A 22,533-nucleotide genomic window follows, 5' to 3' on the forward strand; every position below is an offset into this window, starting at 1 on the left:
AGAGCGCTAGGGAAAAATGTTTCCGTGTAAATTTGTAGATACATGAAAGAGCCTTTTACTTCACATACCTTCGTGTGGATTCGCAGAAGTTTGATAATAAAGGGAACGGTAAAAACAAAGAAGGAATTGCATTTTAAAGGGGAAATTTAATCCCCGACTGACGCTCGCTCATGCTTTGGCTTCTTTACAGAGACAGCAGTGAATATAAAATCAAAGAATGGTTAAGGTTGGAAGGGGCTTTACAGACGGCCTAGTTTCAGCCCCCTGCCACGGGCAGAGACACCTCCCACCAGCCCAAGTTGCTCAGAGCCGCCATGGCGGACGCACTCCCGCCCCTCTCCATGGTCCGCGCTCCCGCCGCGGTGCATTGTGGGCGCGTGGCGGACCTATGGCGCCGGTGTAGGGCCTGGTGCGCGGGGCGGAGGAGGCCGCGCTGTGAGTGCCCGGGAGGGCGGCGGGTGGGCGGCCTGAGGGGGCTGCGGGGGGAGCCCTGAGGGGGCTGCGGGGGGAACCCTGAGGGGGGAAAGGCGGCCGTGAGGCAGGAGGTGCAGGGGGGGGAGCTCCCCCAGAGAGGGGACGGGCTGAGGCCCGGCGCTGCGATTCGGCCCCCCCGGGAGGGCGCAGCCCGGCGAGGCCGAGGCAGTTCAGCTTCACGCTGGTCACTCTCTCTTGGCCCGTACCTCCTGGTAGCGCTAAAGAGGCTTTTTCAGGCCCGCGTTTCTGAAACCTCAGAGGTCGGTGTGGCGGTTCCCGAGTGGTTTCAGGTGGGGTTTGGGTCCTTTTAGGGCAAGGTGAACACAGACTGACTTAGTCCTACGGGGAGCGGCTGAGGGAGCTGGGGATGTTTAGCCTGGATTAAAGGTGGCTTAGGGGGATCCTTCTCACTGTCTGCAAACACCTGAAAGGAAGTTATAGCCAGGTGGGGGTGTTCTCCGAGACAATTAGTGACAAGACGAGAGAACACAGTCTTAAGCCACAACAGTGGAGGTTCAAGTTGGACATTAGGAGGAATTTCTTCACAGAAAGGGTGAGTAGACATTGAAGTGGGCTGCCCAGGGAGGTGGTGGAGTCACTGTCCCTGGAAATGTTTAAGGAAAGACTGACCATGGCATTTAGTGCCACGATTTGGTTGGCAAGGTGGTGATCAGTTGTGGCTTGGACTCCATGATCTCAGAGGTCATTTCCAACCCGTGATTCTGTGACTTAAGCGAACCAGGGGCACTTGCCAGACAGTTTGTTAATGCTTCATGAAACTAATACAGCCACATTGGATCCCATTCTTCACCTGAATTCATGGATCAATCGTGTTACATATAATTAGCATAGATAAGTTACAAGAGCAAGTGACTTTCTTGCATCATGGGTCTCGCAGAGTCTGTGCCAAGGCAGAGCTAAAATGTCTCGCTGAGCTTCAGCTGACTTGCAAAGCATCAGTGAAATGTATCAGCCATCCTTGATTAACAAGTCAAGCCTAGTTACTGTCTCACTTCTTTTTGAAGGTGTTTCCTTCTGCTAATTTTGTTTTGTCAGTGTGTGACCCACTCAGTGGGTCAGTGGCAGTAACTGTGTTCTGCCTGATGGGATGTTACTTTCAGCCACAGGTTCTATTGTAATTTTGACACTGAAGTTGTGTGCTTTGTGCTCTCGTTAAAAGTGACTAAATAACAAATAATGTAAGTAGAGCATAAATATTTGTATACCACAAAAGCATACAAAGCAATGTCATGGGTTTTTTCTTTGCTTTTTAATATTTTTAGTAGGTTCTCTTGTCACCCTTCAACGTTCAGCATTCTGGTTGGTAGGACTAGTGCCTTTATATTCGCTGCAGGTTTCTGTGTCCTAAATATCTTTAGGCTGTGGTTAGTGGATGTGTGTGTCTTGATGAAGCAGGAATGAGAATTGTTTCAGATAGATTTAAGATCACAGAATTTTTTATAGAATAACCTGAGTTGGAAGGGACCCACCCTCATCGAAGTCAAATTCCTGGCCCTGCACAGGACAGCCCCAAGAGTCACACCATGTGCCTCAGAGCTTTGTCCAAACACTTCTTGAACTCTGTCAGGCTTGGTTCTGTGACCACTTCCCTGGGGAGCCTGTTCCAGTGCCCACCCACCCTCTGGGTGAAGAACCCTTTCCTGATATCCTGTGCCCCAGCATTCATAACAGGGTTGTGCCTGCACTGGAAGATGGAGCAGGGCCGTGGCCAGGGCTGGAGCGCTCAGCTTGCGTGATCTTCATCAGTGTTTAACAACCGGCACCATCCTGGACGTGCTGTGCTATGTGTCCACAAACATTTCTGGTGATGGTACCTAGATATGGTTTGTGGAATAATGAAGGGATCATTCCCTGCAGGCAGTCATTTTTGACTGCAGTGTGTCAGGAGGAGGAGGAGTTCAGTTGCAAGACTGAGCCACTTGTTTTAAAAATTGGAGACCAACTCCTGGGCAGTTTTATTTACTTTACAAAGGTGCCTTCATATTCTTGTTAGAATCTGTGTGTTGTCTTTCAAGCATGTTGGCAAAGATTTTATTTTGAAAATCTAGATAAATTCTGTTCAATAAAAAGCTCCTTAAATTTCAAGGATCAGGAGTCGAGCGATAGCTGGTGTTCTGTGGTGGGATTTGTTACTGCTTTTACAGTTCAGGAGCAAAGTAGCTTCTGATGAATGTCTTTCACTACATGTTTAGTAACAACTGGGTTTATCCCTTGATTGTTTAGGAGTTAAAATGACGACAGCAGCAAGGCCAACGTTTGAACCTGCAAGAGGAGGAAGAGGAAAAGGTGAAGGAGATTTAAGCCAGCTATCCAAACAATATTCCAGCAGAGATCTTCCTTCTCATACTAAAATCAAATACAGGTCAGTATTGGTGTTTTGGGTCTTAGGGCAAAACAGGCTGGGAAGGATATTTTTGTTATGAGTGGTACCTGAAATTTTCATGGTAGATGTTGATGTGCTCGACAGTGAGCAGGGTCCAGAGCTTGTGCAGCAATGCTGAACAAGTGGGCTGAAAGTGAAAGTCTCAAAAGCAGACCTAGGAGATCAAATGCAGTGCAGGTCATTGGAGAGGTTTAGTTTTAGTGGTATTTGTTACTGCTTGTGGATGTGAAACATCAGAAGGAGAATATGAGCATTGGAGACTGAGCATTTTGGGCAGTGGAGTGGAAAGGAAGCCACCGAAAGTGCTGTCACTTGCAGAGCAAGATGGGATGGGAGAAACCAAGTTGAGCATGTCTTAAAAGTGGGAAAACCACGTCATGTTCTTGGCAAAAGACTGCTTGATAATGGCATTAAGATGAGGCAGGAAAATCACAGAATAGCACTCAGGCAGTAGTATGTGTTGGAAGAGCTGATGTTAAACACTGCAAGTGGTTCATGCAGGTCCTATGAGAGGAAATTGCTTTAGCTACTGAGAAAATAATGTGATCTTAGGAATATTTTCCTCTGTATGCATTGAGATGCATAAAAATCTTTGTTATCTTTTTGAAAGATTAAATAAAATCTGGAGTCAATGTGATACATAGAATTTCTGTTAAATGTGACAACCTAAAAATGTTTGTTTTATCTAACTGATGTTGCTCTTTTCCATGAAATTACTGTCAAGGTTTTACTTCTGTGCTTTTTTGTGTAGATGTTTACCCTGTCACCTCTTCCCTCCTGGCCCTTTGGTTTTTAAGAATACCTGTTCATAAGGGAGTTGGAGTGTTTTGGAGAATACCAAAATCAACAGCACAAAAAGTGCTGTCAAATGTGTTTTACTGGTGCTTTGTTTTTTAAACAAAAGTAGGATTTGGAACACCAGTCTGTTTCTTTGAAAGAAGTGTGTAGGGACAGGTATGTACAGGAATAAACAATGTATGTTTTAACAAATCTATCTGTGTGAGAAGGAGAGATGGAGGGAGTATTAAGTGTCTTCTGTTCTTTCTTCCAAATACCTACTACAAAGTTGTCTTTGTTAAATTGCCAGGACTGCATCATTGCTGGAAAAGTTCAGTGTTTCAGTCCCACTCATGTTCGCCTGAATGATACAGGGTTTGGGGGGATTTTGCAGCTCTAACAGGAATTCCAAGTTCAGGTTTTTAATTACAAAAGCAAATTAAATACTTCATCATAAAGACAGACTGTGCACACAATGTGTTTATAATGGCTCAAGTCTGGGTTTCGTCCAGGCACTCTTATTTCCAGCACTAGGTTCACAGAGAGGTGAAAGGAATTGCTGCTTGTTTTTATTCCTTAGTTCTTTTCAAGATTTCCACAGTAGTTTCAGCACTCTCTAGGTGGAACTTGGTGTGACTCAGATATACATAGTTCATTGCTTTTGGTCAATGTGTTATATAAAAGAGGGACAAATGTGTTTCAAGACGTTTCACTAAAGCTCGTGTTTTACTTGTTCTCCCAACCTTTTCTTTAGTGGTCACGGTCTATGAAGGTTTATGAAAAGGATGTTCTAGTCTTGGTCTTATCTGTAAGCTTCAGAGACTGGGTTTGCAGCAGCAACTTCAGGGAAGAAAATGGTGAAGAAAGGTCACCATAGTGCTGGTCACCCCAGGATTTATTGGCCTCCTTGGAAAAATTGCTCCCAGATGCAGACTGTCAAAATTCAGGCTTTCTTTCCCCCTTGTTTGTTATTTTAGACAGACCACTCAGGATGCTCCTGAAGAGGTGCGTAACCGTGATTTCAGAAGGGAGCTGGAGGAGAGAGAACGTGTCGCTGCAAGAGAGAAGAACAGAGACAGACCAACCAGAGGTAAAAACAGAGAAACAAAAATCTCAAAGGCTTTGTGTGACACTGCTCTTGCATGAAGCTTAGTGTTGTAAGAAGTTTGCAGGTTACAGACAGCATGTCATGGGAGTAGAATTTGGGATATTGGTCTGATAGTTCAGAGCTGTTGACCTGCAAGGGAATGTCTGCTGGCTTTCATTCTGGCTTCATGCTAGCAGGAATCTAGGCCAGCCAGTAGAAAAGCCTAGGCCATCCTGCAGGCCAGCTGATACAGTGTGGTTGTAATGAATTGGCAACAAGTATGTACAGCTAATAAAGGGCTTTTTCTTGTACTTGGACAAGCGAGACAGGAAGGAGAAGGGGGAGTGACTCATCTTCTGGTGTTCACAGCACCAGTGTAACAATAAATCTGTTTTCAAAGTACACAGTTCTGTTCAGATATGGGGAAGTAATAATTAAAATCAAAGAGCATTTTGAGAAATACTCATTTTTAGCACTAAACTTGGCATACTTTAAGCACTTTAGGTGTAAAAGTATTGCACAGCTTTCAAATTTCAAATTTTGGTTTGGGCAAAAGTAGCCAAGAGTAATGTTTTGGGGTGGTCCTAAATGGGAATCCTCCAGTTGGATCTATAGAATAAGGATATTTTTTCCACAGCTATTTCTCCTGCTATTCCTTCTGTCTCAAATAATGACTTAAAAAAATTCTGGAGGCCATAAGTTTGGGATGTTATCACTTCTCTTGAGGATATCTACAGGGGAGGAATTAGCATGGGCATTAAGACTGAGAAGTGAGGGAAAAGAGAGCATAAGCTTGTTTCTCTTACTGTAATGCAAGACAAATATTTTGTGAAGATTTTTGCTTTCTGACATTAGATGCTGTTAAATGAAGTGACTTACTTTAAACTCTTCTGCCATAGAACATACAACGTCATCTTCTGTGTCTAAGAAGCCTCGGCTAGACCAGATTCCTGCAGCAAATCTTGATGCAGATGATCCGCTTACGGATGTACGTATCTTTTGTCTGTCTTCTTTCCTTTTATTGTCCTGCCTTCAGGATTTGCTCTTAATGGAATATGTAGTTTTACGTTTGCTAAAGATTTAAGACAGGTTCCGACGTGTCTTCCTTTTCCAGTTTCTGTGCTGTGGTGAAGGTCCAGAGCAGTTCAGAGGATTCTGGTCCATGCTGTTCTTGGAAAGCACACAAAAACTAGGGAACTGAAAATACCACTTAAAGTGTGGGTAATGGGTGACTTTTTTGTCCACTACTGGGTTAGAATTCCTCAAAGGTAGAACTGCTGGGATATATGCAAATGACTGTCTGCATGAGCAAAAGATGCTTACCCTTGGCTCCTTTCCTCATGCTGACATCTAGGAGCTAGGTCAAAGGTTTGACAGTAAGCTCAGGGGTTTTTAATCCTGTGATACTGGGTCCCAGCAGTATTGGACGGAGTTATTCAGGCACAATGTTGTAATGACTTATGTCACAGTGATTAGAGAGTGTTTGAGGACGGCCATTCTCTAGGGTCTGTCAGTTACACTGCATTTTTAATTGCAGTCATCCTGAAAGCACAGACATATTTTTGTCTTGACTTTACTATACAAGAGCAAACAAACCATTTGTGTTGTGTTTTCTGCTACTACAAGCACCCACGTGCTTCAGAAATCAGCAAATAACAACCTTAGCTGGGCAGACCAGGATTTTTTTTATTAAATGAAATGAATGAGCTGATTCTTACTTCTATTTGTTGCTATTAGGAAGATGATGAAGATGAGGACTTGGAAGACAGTGATGATGATGACACTGCAGCTCTTCTGGCTGAACTGGAAAAAATCAAGAAAGAACGAGCTGAGGAACAGGCTCGAAAGGTAAAATCTCACCTGTTTAAGAGCACCTGGTTTTTTTTGTAAACTGTTGTTTATTAAAACTGGTGTACCTTAAGTACTTAGGGCAAGTAAGAACTGCTGAACACAGTGCCGTTCAAGTATGATGTATTTGTTCTTCTATCTAATAATTGTCAAGAATATAGATATACTGAATGTTTTACTCACTGAAACATTTTATTCACTTCTCCTACAGTTTGTAGAGGCAGTCAGTCAGGATACTCTTGCTTTTCATATACAAGTCATCTGAAGACAGCTATCCTGCCAAACTGTATAGGTGGCATTAGTGAGCTGCATACTATCCAGTGTAATTTAATTTGTTAATTAGCTTTTATGAAACAAAAAAGTTATTTCTGAAATAAAGATATGTGCTTTTTGATGCTGCTTCTTATGGCTGCAGGTTTTATATAGTAGTTGTTTTTCATAGAATTGGTGCTGTGGTTGCCTTGACAAGGAGCACCAGTTTTAACTCTAAGACCGAAACTATTTCCATGTGGTTACATACAGGCAAATTCATTTGAAAAATGTCTCTGCAAAAACGAACAATAATACAGCAGTCTTTTCAGAACTGGGAAACTCAATGCGTATGTAGCTTTCACACCTCCCTATAATCTCTGTCTACAGACAGAAACACCATTTTCTGCCCTTGAAAGGGGAGTGAAGTCCCTGTAGTTACAGATGTTTTCCTGTGAGTGGGATTAAAACCTTTGCTTTTGGCTCCTTTGTGTAAGAGAGACTGTTGGGCTGGAGTGCATTAGCAAAATCCCTGATTGATTAATGGACTTCCTGGGACTGTTTCTGGGGATAGTCTGTGTTGTCAAACTGATCAGGATTTAGAATTGTATTGGGTACTGGCTATAACATTGTATTGCAATAGAGTTTAGAATACAGGTATTTAATCTTCACTGCTGAAACACTCTGTCTTTTGGGGTACAACAGAAGTGGATACATGTAGCATTCCCTCATCTACTTTTACCAAGTGCTTTCTTTTTTTGAATAGGACTTAAATCATCTTAGTGCATTTGTAAAATGTTGCTTCCTTCAGCTGGAGTAGTTTTGTACATTTTTATAAGTATATTCTCCTTTAGAGTAGACCAAAACAAAACAAAAACCACAAAGCAAACAAACAAAAAAAAAATCTGTCAGAAAACCGAGCCACCTGTCACCTTTTTATAAACTAATCTGAGATGTTTTTTAGAACATGCTGAATAAACACATTAAATGCTGAACAGGAGGCTAATCAAAGGCTGCTCTGTCAACTTAATGTTTTGAAGCCACTGAACTACCCCTGACCTTTCCTGTAGCTTAACACACATATTCATAGTTTAGTGTTTTTCATGAATGCTTAGTTGGCAGTGAACAGGGCATAGCTTCTAGCAGACACTAGAAAGAGCTAGGAGAGAATAATGTTTTAATTGCTGTAGGCAGCAATGTAGTGCATGCCTGTTCTTGCCTAAAAATATAGAAATGTACCTTTAGAATCAACAAGGCCTGTAAAAACCAGTGAGCTCTGCAATTTTGGAGTTAAGTGGTACAGAAGGCTAAAAGCTGCACCGTGCTGCTTCAGTGCAGAAATTTTGCTGTAGAAGACTGTTGATACTTGATTCTCCATCTGGCCTGTGAGTGGTCTCATGCATTAAAGTATGTCTGAAGACACGTCTCGTCTCTTTATCTGGGTATTTGAGGCACATCACGCAGAAATGAAATTGTCTTTTGCAGTAACAACATGGTGAAAATGACTTAAAAACACTGGTAACAATTCTTACATGTATTCCTGTGTGAAATGTACAGAACTACAAATAAGGTGTATCCATGTGTAAGGGAAGACTTTGACTTCAACTGTCCTTGCACAGTGCTTAGGTCTGTGTGGATTTTTCATTTTGCCTGATAGTTGAAATTATATATCTCTATTAAACAGCATAACTTGTCACATTTCAGGGTAGAGAACTTGCATTAGAAAAATAATGGTAGTAAATTGCAGCTCAGACAACCAAGTGCGTGCTTCTCTTTTCATGTGTGGAAAGTGAGAATCTCCATGAAATTCTAATTTTGTCACTAGAGGGTGCTAAAAGCCATGAAGTATTTAGGATAGCACTTGTTTTATTTTCCTTTCTTAACTGGTATTATGTTTTACCGTCATGGACATTCTCCTTCCCCCAGAAGCAGAGTTTATAATACCCAATGCCGTGTGCATACTCAATATTTGCATGTTTACATGAAATGAACGTTTGTTTCTTCCTAAAAATTAGTATGTTATTTATTTGCAATGGTGCCCACTATTGCACACTCACTGTCCAGACCTACACTGTTCATCCTTTCACTGGTTGGTGGCAGGTAGGCTCTCTTTAAAACTGGCATCTTCGGTAAATAGAGGGTGCTCTACAGATTATTAGAATTTTATTTTATTGGGGTTTTTTGAGAGTAGGAAACTCTATGTTGATGAAAAAAGTAAAAACCAGGGTGGGGCTCAGTCTTGGAAAGAATCTTTTAAAGGTATGTAAATTCCTTTTCCGTTCAGATATGGGGGATTTCATATAGCTATGTATTGCAAGCCATAATTTAAACATAATTTTGTAAGTAACCTTGTATTAATCAGTCAACTGATGTCAGGATAACATCTCATGTAAAGTCTTAATTGTGTACTTGCTGTTAATCCTAATCCATGTACAGGAATGCTTTATCTGCTGAAATGCTGCTGTCCATAGCAGGCAGTGTGGGTAAACCAGTGTCCAAGCAGAGGGAAACTGCAGAGTGAATGCCTGTTCTCTCTTCACTCTGCAGGTCATTCTTGAATCTCGTTGTTATATGGACAGATTAATGTGTCTTTTCTTCTCATCTTCTTGGAACATCCCAGGGTCTTAATAAGATTAAGTGGGTAAAATAAGTAATATATCCCAAACCTGTGCAATATGTAATTTTCCCCAGATACTTTAGTTATTTTGATTTATTAAAATGCTAGTCCAATCATTTCTGAGACTTCAGCTAGAGTAAACTGTGTTTTTGTTAACTCTTTTCACTCCTCACTTTGGTGTCCATTACTTACATTGCCATGAAAGGAGGACTGCTCCTTTCAAAATGAATATCTGGGTGAGACAGCAGTTAAAAAGAAAATATGAGAATCTGCTTTTTTCAGGTCATTTTGTTCTCTGTTAACTGCCCTTATGTGGTAATACCAATTTCCATAGAAATCCTCTAAATCTAATTTTGACAATGTTAGTTGTAAGAGGTTGTAATAGTTTGCCAGCCAAATAAGCAATTCCTCTCAAAGCTTGTTAACTTCTCGAAATGCTTACATTCTCTTGAATTAGGTAGAATCATTAAACAAATACCATGAATGTTTTTTAAAAACTGAGCATGGGAGTCCTCCTGACTTTTTTCACACCATCCACAATTGCAATCTGAGGTTGTTTCTAGTAGACACTAAACTAACCAGGAAATTCTAGTTTTGAAAGCCTTTTCTGTGGAATAATTCTAGGTCTTTATAAAACTGTACAAATGCTGGGGCTGTGCCTGTGTTAACTGTCCATGGATAGGCTTCATGTAAGCATTTCAGTGTTCTAAATTCAGCTTTACAACGCTCTTGATTTTCAATTTGCAAGTGCTTCCTTAAAAGGTAAATTGAAATAATTAAAAACAAACTTCAAATCAGTGAGCAGCTGAATGTACAAGTGCAGTTCCAGCAAAGCTGTTTGAACATCCAGTCATTTTTTGCCTAGTTGAGGGCAGACTTAAAGTTTTTGATATGTTTTCTTAACGGTTTTATTTCACCAAATGTTTCTCTGTAACTGAATATATTACTTTACCAGTGGTCACAGTAGATCTTAGCTCTGCCCTGTGTCTTAGCCGTGTCACAGGCATTCAAATAAAACATCAGAAAATGAGTCTTGATAAATATTAGCCTTTTCCCTTAAGTCTTAAGAGTGTGACTAAAACTAGAATATCAAATTGGTGATATAAGAAAGAATTTCAGTAAAGAGGCAAAAGCAGTTTCATTCAGTTATTTGAATCACTGTGTTGCACAGAGTTAGTAATTTGCACAGGATCAAGTAACTGGGGTGAATCTCTGCATTACTGAGTTTCGTTCCCTGCTGCTAAGGGCAGGGCTGTCACAATGTGTCATTCAAAAATTAGCATTCAAATCAGGTTATGTGGTTTTTATATTTTTTTTTTCAGCCTTCAGTGAAATGTGGGTATTTCAGGTTTCCTTTCAGCTGCTCAACATCTATGAAAACAAAGTAGGGTAACTGACTTTATTACAATGGAGTAGTTTCAGGAATTTCAGCACTTTCTGTAAAAGTAATCTTGCTCTGTGCTAAGGGTAGGAACTATACTAAAAAAAAATAACCATAGTAACAATACTGTTTGTCTTTCCTTTGCTGTCAGAAACAAATATGCCCAGGGACTGTTAAATCTTAAAGCAAGATAAGGAATAATTGTTTAGTTAAGGTTAATATAGTTCTGTCCACTTTTTTCCCCCCAGCTGTGCTGCTACATGGTGAGTGCAGTTGTGCAGCAAAGGCTTGCTGTGAAATCTAATTTACATAGCAGCATGTCTATCTGCTTGCTCGGGTTTGGGGCTCCCTCTGCCAGTCCAGTTGTATTCCCCACCCCACAATATTTGTGTATTGTTGCCTCTGCCCCTAACACGGTGGTTACAACGTGGCTGATGTCTGATGGATCTCTGCAGAGAGTTGGTGCAGCACACTACCTCTGAACAGCACAGCGTTGCTGGCTGTAGTGCGGGAATAATCCATAGCATGTTTTTTGCTGAAATGGCTTAGGAAAAGCGTTATAAACCACCTTGTGTTGCAGAACAGAAAGGTAGGCAAAGAGGCATTATTTTAGAAAGGGTGGAGTGAATACAGATGTATTGTTTTCCCCCTTAGGCTTCTGTTGTGGGTTTGTTGTATTTGTACTGCTGTAGCTTAATAAGCCTTTGTTCCACTGCACACAAGAACAACGGGGAGGCACTAGGAGCCGATTATTTTGTGAACAGCTGTGCTAGATTGTGCCTCAGAGGTGTGAAGCTCAGACAGCTATGAAGGTTATGTCTGGTCTGTTTGATTTGATACAACCCATGCTCCAGCGCCTGCAGTGTCCCAGCTTTCAGTGGAGGAGTGGGCAGTGGAAGATTTATGTGGAAAATTATGAAACATAATGAAAACCTCTTTTGGCTGGAAATGAGGGATTTTGTATCTCTGGCCAAAATATATCACTTAGCTTAAGTGTAAATGTCAACTTTACAACACTGTGAATTACACCTAGTATTTTCTCCACGTCATGTCTCTAAGATATAAAACTTGGTAAATTGTCTTTTTTTTTTTTCTCTTGAATACCTTCTTTGGGAGATTTTAGTGAAGCTAAATAATGCAAAAAAAGTCCTTGAGACCAGTCTTTAGAATTAGCCTGTTTCCTGAAAATCGTAGCAAATATATTGAAATGTCATCCAACCTAGAACAGCTTTGAAAAACTGAATTCCATAAATAAATTACCATATGTGCCGGGTCTTCTTTGTAAAGTGACTGAAACTGGCGATACCTTAGTCAACAGATCTGCTTCCTTCTGTTCTGAAAAATATATCTGTTTCTGCTATTATGAGTTTCAAAAATATCCCAGAGGCAGAGGAGCTAACTAAAACTTTTAGTCGAATAAAAGGGAGAGTTCATTAGACAATCCCCAGTGAGGTCTCTCCACTTGATAGAGGTTGCACCATCTTTTATCCCCTTGCCTGAAACCCAGGTCCCTCCCCATTTCCCCAGTGGCTGAGGTACTCCAGGGTTACAGGCTTTCTGACACGCCTACAATGTGTCCCCCATTCCATGGTCATTAGGGAAGAGGTCCCTAGCATTTTCAAAATGGAGGTTTACTGATCCTTTGCTGTTGATAGATCTCCTTGTTTCTGGGCAAACTGCACCTTTCTGTGACTGACAACTGAACAACCAGTAACTTGTTGCTTCCCACCACCAAATGCAACCACACTACAAACTTTGCAACAACACCTATTTATTCCTAATGATTCTTTGCTTTCACACTCTAAATCTGTTGATTTTTAATGACAAAGATAAGCTTATGCAGTTTGTTAATACTTAGTTGTTCTGCCTCTACACTTCTAAAAGACAGCAGAGCTGTGTTTGTTACCAGAGCTGAGAAGCAGTGAAGGGCCACACAAAGTGCCCATGGGCTCTGCAGCATCTCCTACTGCAAATACAGAAAACTTTTTTTCTGTATTTTCTGATTTTTTTTTTTCTGTAATTGTTGTCACTGTAAAATGACACTTGACAGTTTCTGTTAATGTTATGTTCATAATTGTTTTTATTAATTTAATAGGTGCAAAAGTAAAATGTAATCATATGAAATTCCCAAGATTGCCCCTACCACTTCTTTCAATTATAAGGCAGTTTTTGCCACCCTCCAGTCCTCTGCAATTGTAATTCACTTAAGTCAATGCAATATTTTGCTAGCAATAGCCAGCTTTAGACAGAATTCAGTTGAGCCTGAAAGGCCAAGTTGTTGGGGCCAATGTACAGGTTATGTATCCCAGCCTCCATGGTGGTGCCGTGGAGATGCAGTCAGTAGAGCCTGGAGTGTCGCTGGTCTCCTGTGTCAGTAGTTTAGTATGAGCAGAAGGCCCATCTTGACTTCATATTGTATCCTCTTGACCTCTGCCAAGACTTGAGCTCAGGTGCCTATGTGCCCATGTCTAGCTGTAGGTGTCTTAACCCAGACCTCAATCCCTCTTTTGGTCTTATACAATTGCCTGTAGTGTAATACTTCTTGAAAGTGTTATTTCGGCTTTGGGGTTTTTTTTCCTATCACCACATTTTGTCACTTCAGTCTGATAATGCTTTTCTTTGTTGTCAGGAAGTAAGCTATGTCAGGCTAATTGAGGCTGAAGGATATTACATGGGTTATGTCAAGCAGATAGAAGTTAGGATGAAGTGTAACATGCCTTTTAGAAATCTTATTATAGGAAATTTGAGTGTGCATCTTTATGTAATAAGAACACTGGAGTACTGTATGCATATTTTTTATGATTCTTAATATTAGCTTTATAATTCCCTAGTGATTCTCAATGTTTACAATTTAAATGACTGAGTGCTTTTCACTTCTCTTCATGCAGGGTAGAGAGTGCTGGAAGCATCAGCTTTGTAGGAACTGTTGAGATTAAATCCAAAATGGGAGAAGGGAGGGAAGAAGAGCTATAATTCCCACCAGAAGGTGCTGGCTGACTCCAGTTGACCTTTGATCATTAAAAAACCACTGTGTGTGGAGGGCATTGTAGTTCTGTATTTGTCAGTGGTGTGTGGATGCATTTTCATGCATCATAAAAACCCAGTCTAAGATAGTAATGCCTGCCCCAGATAAAGTAATGTGTGATGCAGAGGTTTAGTAACTTTGGGTCGCGGCTGAGGTTACTGTCTTGGAAGTTCGAGGGCAAGACTGTGCTGTGCTCTACATGCCACCTTCAGAAGAGTTCACCTGGAGTTCAGCTCTGAAATGGAAAACTGCCGTGTCTGTTTGCATATATAGGACTTGGAAGAAGTTCTTTCCACAGAAGCATTTTTCAACAGAGGACTATTATTTTCTTACAATGATCTTATTAGTGCTACCTTCTCTTGAGTATGAATTTTTGGTATGCAGCTTTCTTATTTGCTTTCAAGGTTTGTCCCAGGCTTCTTGTGTTTTCAGTGTCTCACTTTTAATGGAGCATTGAAGATTAAAGTTAATGATGCAGAGCCCACCTCACTTTGGACAACACAGAGAACATTTCACATGCTTGCATCCTGTTGTAAATTTGCTTAATGGTCTTAAAGAGAATGTGATCACCTCCCAGGAGACACCTGAAGATCAATACTGGGGTTTTCACTCATACCAGTATCCTAGATTTTGCTTAGTTTCAAATCAGTGCTTTGCATGCATGAGCTGTACAATAGTCTGAGGGCTGCTGGACTTCTGGTGGGAAGACACAGAGGGCAGTAAATTGTATTTCACTGCTGTTGGCTCCTCCATGTTACACAGAAAGATGATGGTAAATCAGAGGCTGACATGCTGTGCAGAGAAGCTGCATACATTTCTTGTCTCTTATCCACAGAGAAAAGTATAATGTGAATTTATATTTCAAATATGGGGAGAAATTGTTGTTCCATATAAAATATTTTTGCTCTCTGTGTTTCCTTATTTACTGTGGTGGTAATAACTGAAGTTGGAATGCAAATGTTGGATTTAGAGCTATGTTTGAAAATGAAAACTTTAGTTGATGTATGTTAATAACTTTTAACTGCTGTGGTTTGTGTTAAAGCTCCATGGATACAGCAGCAAAGGCAAGTTTTGCCTATGCATGTGGTTTAATAAGGGCATTACAGTGCTTGTCCTGAAGCTGTGCCCTGGTTTTAAGCAATATGCCCTTTTGGGGAGCTTTTGTCATCCCACTGGCAATTAATTGCAGCTGGTTCTACATTTTATTTGTGAGAAGCAGCGTAATGGTGGGTGTTTTTTCATAACTAAAACTTGAGTAGATTTTGGAAGGTAAAATCTTTACCAGTGATCCTGCATCATCTGGTATTCGTAAGTATGTGAAATCCGTGGTGTTCTTAGGAGAGTTGAAGTATTTTAAAAGAAAATTTCATAGAATCACAAAATGTTTTGAGTTGGAAGGGACCTTAAAGATCATCTAGTTCCAACCCCCCTACCATGGGCAGGGACACCTTCCACTAGACCAGGTTGCTTACAGCTCCATCCAGCCTGGCCTTGAACACTTCTAGGGATGGGGCATCCATCCAGAATTTCACATACCTGATTAATTTAATTGAAAAATATTGTAAGTTGTAGATAGTAATAAATCACTTAGTATTGATTAAATATTTAAAGCTAGAGAGTTCTGGCTAGCATCAGCATCGAGTTTAGCACTTAAACCTGATAAACACTTGCATCAAGGAAATTGTTTCCTCTTTTGGGATCCCATAAAAGTCCTCAGGCATGAATTTTCTGCAGTTCGGAAGAAAAACCTCACCAATCTTGTGATTTCTTTGCCTTTAATTTATATAATTTTTAAAAGCCCTGGTTTGATTCTTCTGCAATGCTAGTGAGACTTCATTTTTTAATTAGAATGTCTTCAGACCTGGTTAGTCATCCAAATTTAAATTTTTCTTTTTCCTCCTGATTCTTTCATCAGAGATCACTCCCGGCAATATTTGTGAAAGCTTGTGGAAAAATACGGTGACATAAAATGAATATTACACATCGATTCTGAAGTCTGTGAACATTTAAGTCACTAGATATGTTAATAGAGCTTGGAAGCGTGGGCAGTGAAATTACTTTGTGTTGCTTGTAGTGCATTGCTTCACTTAGGCTTAAGTTACAAGCATTTGAGAGTAAAAGGAGAAGAAAATTTTTCTGCTCCTTAATATTGGAACTTTTTGATAGTCTTATGACATCTTTTGTTCAGTTTCACTGAGGAATTCTCAATATCCTTTTTAATTGGTCCCAAGGGAAGTTTTAGTTGTGAAACCCAAACAGCTGCTGAAAACAGAGAAGTTTGAACATGCTGTAAGGTTTCTTCTACCTAGTGAATATTGTAAGATGTACTCTCTTTTCTCATGAGGATAAAGAAAGTCTTTTAAGCTGTATACAATTTTTAATAAATATGTAAATGATAAAGCTAGAATTGAAATGAATATTTGATGGGGCATCACAGCTAAGTAGAGCAGATATGAGTGTTTCTAGTTTGACAGTTTATTAGCAAAGTTAAGCTCTTTAGAGTATCTCTGCTTCTATCCTCATAAGCAAGTGCCAAACACTCTGAAAAGTCTGAGCTAGAAATTGAAGCTCCATCTGTGCAAGTGTTCACAATTAAATAATTATTATCTCTACCAACTAGAGGAGAAAAGTGGCGTAGAAAAGTAATACATCCTCTTCTGGTTCTCAGGAACAAGAGCAAAAGGCTGAAGAAGAAAGAATTCGGATGGAGAACATTCTGAGTGGTAACCCACTGCTGAACCTTACTGGCCCAGCACAGCCTCAGGCAAACTTCAAAGTGAAGAGGAGGTACTGTGCAGTTTGTTTCCTGATACCCATCCCCTTGCTCCCTCTCTCTATTCAGTCAGAAAATGTTATCACTGCTACTAGTTTTTGTTTCCTTCCTCAGATCTTGTCACAAGCAGTGTAATGTAGGATTGAGATAGTGATGCAGGTAGTGATTGTCTTGTGCCTATTAAAATTAATAAATACCAGCCTTCTTCTCAACACAGTTCTTGTTTACAGGTATTCCAGTTACTGTTGGGTTTATCAAAAATTAGGCCCATCAGATTAAAGGGGTTTTTTCTGCTCTGTTCAAATTGTCATTAATTTCTGTAAAGGTAACCTTTAATCTACTAATACTCACCTTGCTTCTAACCCATGAGTATGTAGGAGATGCCTTAGAATAGAAAAATAGATCTTCTTTTCTGAAAGACTAAAATCTAGTCCTACTGACTAGTTGTTCTTTAACTAGGAGCATCAAACTCCATTTATATGTTTTTTGTAAATCGCACCTAATTTTCGTACAAACTTACTGAAGTTAAAAACTTTTGTTTTCAGGTGGGATGATGACGTTGTCTTCAAGAATTGTGCAAAGGGGATAGATGAAACAAAAAAGGACAAAAGATTCGTGAATGATACTCTGCGATCAGAATTTCACAAAAAGTTCATGGAAAAATATATCAAGTAGTACAGTTTTATGTGGAGTGGTGCAGAAGGACTTGGAAGGTCATGGTCGTTTCCTCCCTTTCCCTCAGAATTTAAGTCTGAGTATTTGGTCATGGATTCCCAAATGATTTTCCAAGATCATCAGCATCTTCACAATTAGTAATTGCTATGTATCTAGAGTTTTTATTTCTGCATTATGTGTTTTCCTTTTCAGTTTTAATTAAACCAGTTTGTGTTTCGTGAATGTTTTTATGTTCACATGTGCTTACTTTTACTGACCACCTTGTAAATGGCAGAAGAGAGAAGCTGGTTTGCAATAAACACTGCTGATCATGTAAATTGCTTTCCGAAATGCCCTGTATTTGTAGTGATGGTGTTTCATAACTTGCACAATGTAGATAAATGTCAGTATTATCAAAGATGGGGACAAGCCGAGTATGGTAAGCAGTGTGAACTGAAAGGAGCTATACTTGCTTTAGCAAACTAGACTTCCTCTTAATAGCTAGTTAGAAACTTAATCTTCGGGGTTTGTTTCTTCCTACAGTCAAGCGAGTTAAGATTTGGCAGGATAGCTCCAAGTTCTTAGCAGCTTTCCTGCTTTTTGGGCTCTCGTGTGTCAGTACATCTGGAGCAATGCTGTGTAATGCCAAGGGGAGCCTTGAGCAGGGAATGCTTTGTGGAACCATGGGGTTTTTTCCCTCCTTAATAAACCGCTGCAGTGCTCAATCCCTCAGCCACAACCCCGTGGCCACAAGGTTCAGTCTGTGTGTGTGTCCTTCAGTGGTAATAACAGCACTGACAGAAACTTGCAAGTGTTCTCATCAAACAAGTGATCTCAAGATACTGTAGTACACTTTATTCCTTAAATGTCCATTTTAGCACTTAATTGGACAGTATAAAATATGATTGACTGCAAAAAAAATTTCAACTGTGAACGGCTTTATTTTTTTCTGCTCTTCTGTCCTCTTCACTTGCATTTGAAATCTTGGCCAAGTGATGCACTGGATTTGAGCATAACTTTTTCAAACTGTAGTAGTTACCTCTCTGCCTAGGGGGTTACAGTGGCAGAACTTGAGTGTGTTTATGGAAAATTCTAGCCCTTTTCCTTGCCTATGTTATGGTCAGTCAAGTTCATTCTTACAGACACTGTGGTTTAGTATTTTCAAGCTCTTAATTTGAAAACGTATTTGACTTTCTTTTTAAAAGAGTAAATGTAGAGCACAATGTTTTAGATTTTTGTTGGGCATGACTCTGGTATCCTGTTAAAGCTTTCCTTAGCTTTAGCTGTATTTGCCACCCTTTCATTAAGCTGTGCATAGCGTACTAATGCCAGCAGCTAATACCCATATTTACTTGGAAACGAGATTTTCAGCATGCTTAAGGTCATGTGAGCTCCCACAGCTACCAGAGGAATATGTGTTTGTGTTACTTCTGCTCCCTGCCTCATGATACAAATGATTCTTGGGAGGCAGAAAAATGGGTGTAGTTTGTAGTTCTCTTTAAATTAAAGCTACTAAAATCTTGGTATATAGGCAACATACTTAGAAGGGGGGATGTTGAAGTTCAGAGCCGTACTTATCAGGGTCTGGAGAAGCCAGCTGCTGCTTTAGGTCTGACCTAACAGCATAGTTGTCATGGCAACAGCAAAAAAAATACATCGGTCTTGCAGTATTCCAAGATATAATCACTGTGCCGAAGTGAGCAAGTGAGTGTACAGTTTTATTGGAGGGGGGAGATGTAGTTGAAATGCCAGTTCAATACCCTCACGGAAATCATAAGTGCGTAATGCCGTCGTTTGTGTTCCTGAAGTAACATAACTTTTCTTGGAGAAAATAATACTTCAGAGTCGGGTGGCTGGGGTTGGATGAGGTCTTCCTCAGGCATGCAGGCAGTTTTCTCCACACCTGCAGGAACATCCCTTTCTTAAACTTCTGTATAACACATAAGTGTGCTCTGTCATTTTTCCCAAAAGCTCGCTCTCCCTCCCTGGTTCTGATGAAAGAGCCATAGGGACGGTGTAGCTCTGGGCTGCAGCTTCGTTTGCGGTTTTTTTGTCGACATTGTTCTTCAGCTCCACCACAGAATTTGCAGATCCTATCTCTGACCTCCCCCCTCAAAGCTTTTGTATTTTAGCCTCCTGCAGTGTAAGCTGACCCACAGTCTGAGAGTCAGCAATACACCAACACAATATGATAATAAAGGAGTCTCAAGCCTTATCTCTTGGTGGGTTTTGCATCATTAACTACTGAGTTTTCTTCACCAGTCCTGGAAAATCTAAAGCGTACTGTGCTTTTCACTGGGGAACTGCTTTCAGTATGGATACTGTATTGATGTTTAATTTTCTACTGTGTTCCTTCTACTGATCTGAGAAAAAACAAAGCAGATAATTTGTTTTTGTAAAATTACAGTGTGACTGAGTTCTTAGAAAAAAATTAGACTGATATTCTACTCCTCCACTCCCAGCAGAGGTTTGTTTTTTTTTCCGGGAACCCCTGTTCAGTATGACAAATAGCTTTCAACAAGGATGGTGGACCTGGCAAAGGCAGCTTGTTTCTAGAGATGCAGTGAACGAAAGTTAACATTCAGCATTTCAAGGAAGGCAGTATTTTGCAGTTCCTAATGGTCAGGATTGTTTAATCCTGTGTTTTTGTAAGCAACACCTGGACTCACTGTAACTGGCAGCTTGAAACAAAGCCACTTGCTTTATTAACAGTTTTCCCATTGTTTATGGCTGTCTTTGCAGTAGCAGTGCAACTGAAAACCAGGATCTATTTTCCATAGGGACTAGCAGTTAACTTCTAAGGTTTTTTAAAAAGCTTTGTCTTTGAAAATTGTTCTTGGAATATGTTTTAGAATTCTGAAGGGATTAATAGTATGAGGAATAAAGCTTAATGATAGTCCTGCAGCTGGAAATAATTGTGCTGTGTGTATACAGGGTTCTGAAATGTTTAGCTCTTAGAGCATAAGGTGATCACAGCAGAGATGCAGGAGGTCTGAGCCAGGGGATAGAGAGAGAAGTGCTCAATGTTGGTCCCTTGGGTAAGTTCACACTTTCCAGATCAGACTCCTGTCGGAGGATGGAGCTTGGGACATGCCTTTGTCTGCTGAGATGCCTGTTAGCTCAGCCATAGCTGCAGAGGACAAAGATCATGTCCGGATTTAGGCTGAGAATGCCTTCGGCATTAAAATGTTATTAAAATTACACATTGTCTAAGGCAACATTTTTGGTTTCAGAAACATATTTTTAATTTTACTCTTCCTTTTAATAGACAGCTATTAGCACCTGCTGATTGCAGATGGGAGCATTTATGGATAAAGCCTTTCCTTTCCATAGTGCTGCAGCCTGGCTGGCTCCTCTTCAGCATTTGTGGGTTTGGAGTGGATTTGTTATCTAATTTCATCCATTTTTTTCTATGATATTATTCCTTGCCAAGAATATCAAATCTGAGAACTGGAGCAAGCGTGTTGCAAGGAAATGGAGAAATGCCATGAAGCGCCTTGGTACAAGGGAATGTGAGGAGAGACTTGACAGAAGAGCTGTAGGGTGCTTGGATTGCACTCAACTGGAGATGGATGCAGTGCAGAACTAGCAGATGCAGAAAGTTAAAGAAAAAACAATAAAATGATGAAATTAAGTGAAGGAAACAAGGAGATCGGAAGGAGTGTGATGGATGAACAGGAAAGATAAGCAGAGTAACACAAAGAAGCTCTTCCCACTCCTGCAATGTGGTTTAGCTGCAGAGGTGATAACTCACTAACTGGGACCAGATGGGCTCCTTTGTCTGCTCTCCACAGCTCAGCAGCACTTGTTTCAGCTGCCCCAAAGGATGAGTTTCAGTTTCAGATTGTTGCTCTTTTGACAACCAGTTCAGGGGCCTGTCAACAGGTTTTCCAAAGCACTCAGTGTCTTCGAGAAAATGCTGAGCAATCTCTGAGATTGTGGTCAGTTAAGAGGCATCTGAAAGGGAGCTGGAAGCTTTTGAAGCTCTAATTTCTATCCCAGAATGCTCAAAATCCAGTGCTCTGACACATTAATCCTGTGACTGGCATGATTCTGGTTTTATCCCAGAGTTACACCACTGGCTGTGGTGGAGTTATTCTTGGTCCTTGCTGCAGTAAATGGGAGAGCAAGACCAAGTTGTTTCTGAATACTTTGAATTCCTTTTTTAGTGAAATGTGTTTTCTAAGTGGAAATAACAATAAACCAAAGACTTTTTTTGAGTATCCTGGCCATCCTAAGAGTCAGCCACATCTTGTCCTGCCAAGTGCAGGGAGTCTGGTGAGATGAGCTGCCCCCACCAGCCACAGGGACAGTGAATAAATGTGTCTGAGAGTACCAGCTGCAAATCAGAGGTGACAGGCTGAGCTTAGGAGGGGCGGATTGCAGCCAAATAGCATCATTATGGACTAACCCAGCAGCTGCTCTTCCTAAGGAAAGAGATTTGTCAGCAAGTTGAAAACTCCCTGCAAGTTTTCTTTGCTGATGCAGCAGAAAGAGAGGAGACATAGGGACAGTAGAGTGGGGGCGTGAAGGATGTGGTGGGACCAGCACTGGATCTTCAGCTAAGCCAACTTCTGCCAGCAGGGGAGTGAGTCCAGGGCTTGCTGGGTTTTTCGGGGGTTTTTTGGTTTTTTAAATTCAGCATTCACTAGGACAGAATATAGCTAATTTTTTTAAAGTAATATCCAGGGGAATCAGAAAGTATGAAGATGGTCCCAAGCATTCTCTTCCTTTGTATTGTGATCTGGGAAAGGGAAAAAGGTTGATATCTACAGGCGTTGCCTTGTGGGAGACAATGTGAATTGGCATTGGTCACCAGGGCTAGAACAACTGCCGTAACAACTAATGCCCATGAACCCAACACAACAAATGCAGCAGGAATGGCTGTTCCAGCTCATACCTATGATCTCCCATATCCTTGGCCTCTGGTGTTTCCATGCTGGTATTTTTACAGGCACAGTTGTAGGGGAAAATGAGGAGGTAACGTGACACTCTTAATTTTGAGGTTATGAGCTTGTCCATGGAGTCACTGCCAAGCAGGGCACTGGTGTGGCAGGGTAGTGCATCTTGGATGTGAGTTGGAGCAATGCTTGCCTTTTTGCATTGGAATTTGGTTGCTGCTATTCCAGGCTGCCAGGTAAACAACAGCCTGATTGTGAGTTGCTTGTTCCTTGATGGAGTTTCTGCCTTTTATGAACCTCTTCAACATTGTAGTTGTCTTTTAAGGCTGTTTTCAGGTTTACG

The 22,533-nt window shown here is 40.7% G+C and overlaps 1 protein-coding gene across 2 annotated transcripts; it reads left to right on the forward strand.

The window, feature by feature from the left end:
* The first annotated feature begins 354 nt into the window (after positions 1-354).
* CWC15 (CWC15 spliceosome associated protein homolog) lies at positions 355-17,636 on the forward strand. 2 transcript variants are annotated; one of them, XM_032678774.1, is made up of 7 exons: positions 355-435; positions 2,719-2,857; positions 4,633-4,745; positions 5,642-5,730; positions 6,480-6,590; positions 16,531-16,649; positions 17,181-17,636. In XM_032678774.1, exons 2-7 carry the CDS (start codon positions 2,727-2,729, stop codon positions 17,308-17,310), a joined length of 693 nt encoding a protein of 230 aa, XP_032534665.1. In that variant the 5' UTR covers positions 355-435; positions 2,719-2,726; the 3' UTR covers positions 17,311-17,636. The 2 variants fall into 2 exon arrangements, with proteins under 2 accessions (XP_032534665.1, XP_032534666.1); XM_032678775.1 differs by lacking the exon at positions 355-435 and adding an exon at positions 1,009-1,027 and having other exon boundaries at positions 17,181-17,622.
* The last annotated feature ends 4,897 nt before the right edge of the window (positions 17,637-22,533 follow it).

The sequence above is a fragment of the Chiroxiphia lanceolata genome, chromosome 2 (assembly GCF_009829145.1).
Source record: "Chiroxiphia lanceolata isolate bChiLan1 chromosome 2, bChiLan1.pri, whole genome shotgun sequence".
NCBI lineage: Eukaryota > Metazoa > Chordata > Aves > Passeriformes > Pipridae > Chiroxiphia > Chiroxiphia lanceolata.

What these genes read in the sequence shown, in the direction of transcription:
- CWC15 (XM_032678774.1), top strand. Translation starts at nt 2,727, where the DNA reads ATGACGACAGCAGCAAGGCCAACGTTTGAACCTGCAAGAGGAGGAAGA. An exon ending in CATACTAAAATCAAATACAG is followed by an intron (nt 2,858 to 4,632) that starts GTCAGTATTGGT and finishes TTGTTATTTTAG; the next exon opens with ACAGACCACTCAGGATGCTC. An exon ending in AACTTCAAAGTGAAGAGGAG is followed by an intron (nt 16,650 to 17,180) that starts GTACTGTGCAGT and finishes TTTTGTTTTCAG; the next exon opens with GTGGGATGATGACGTTGTCT.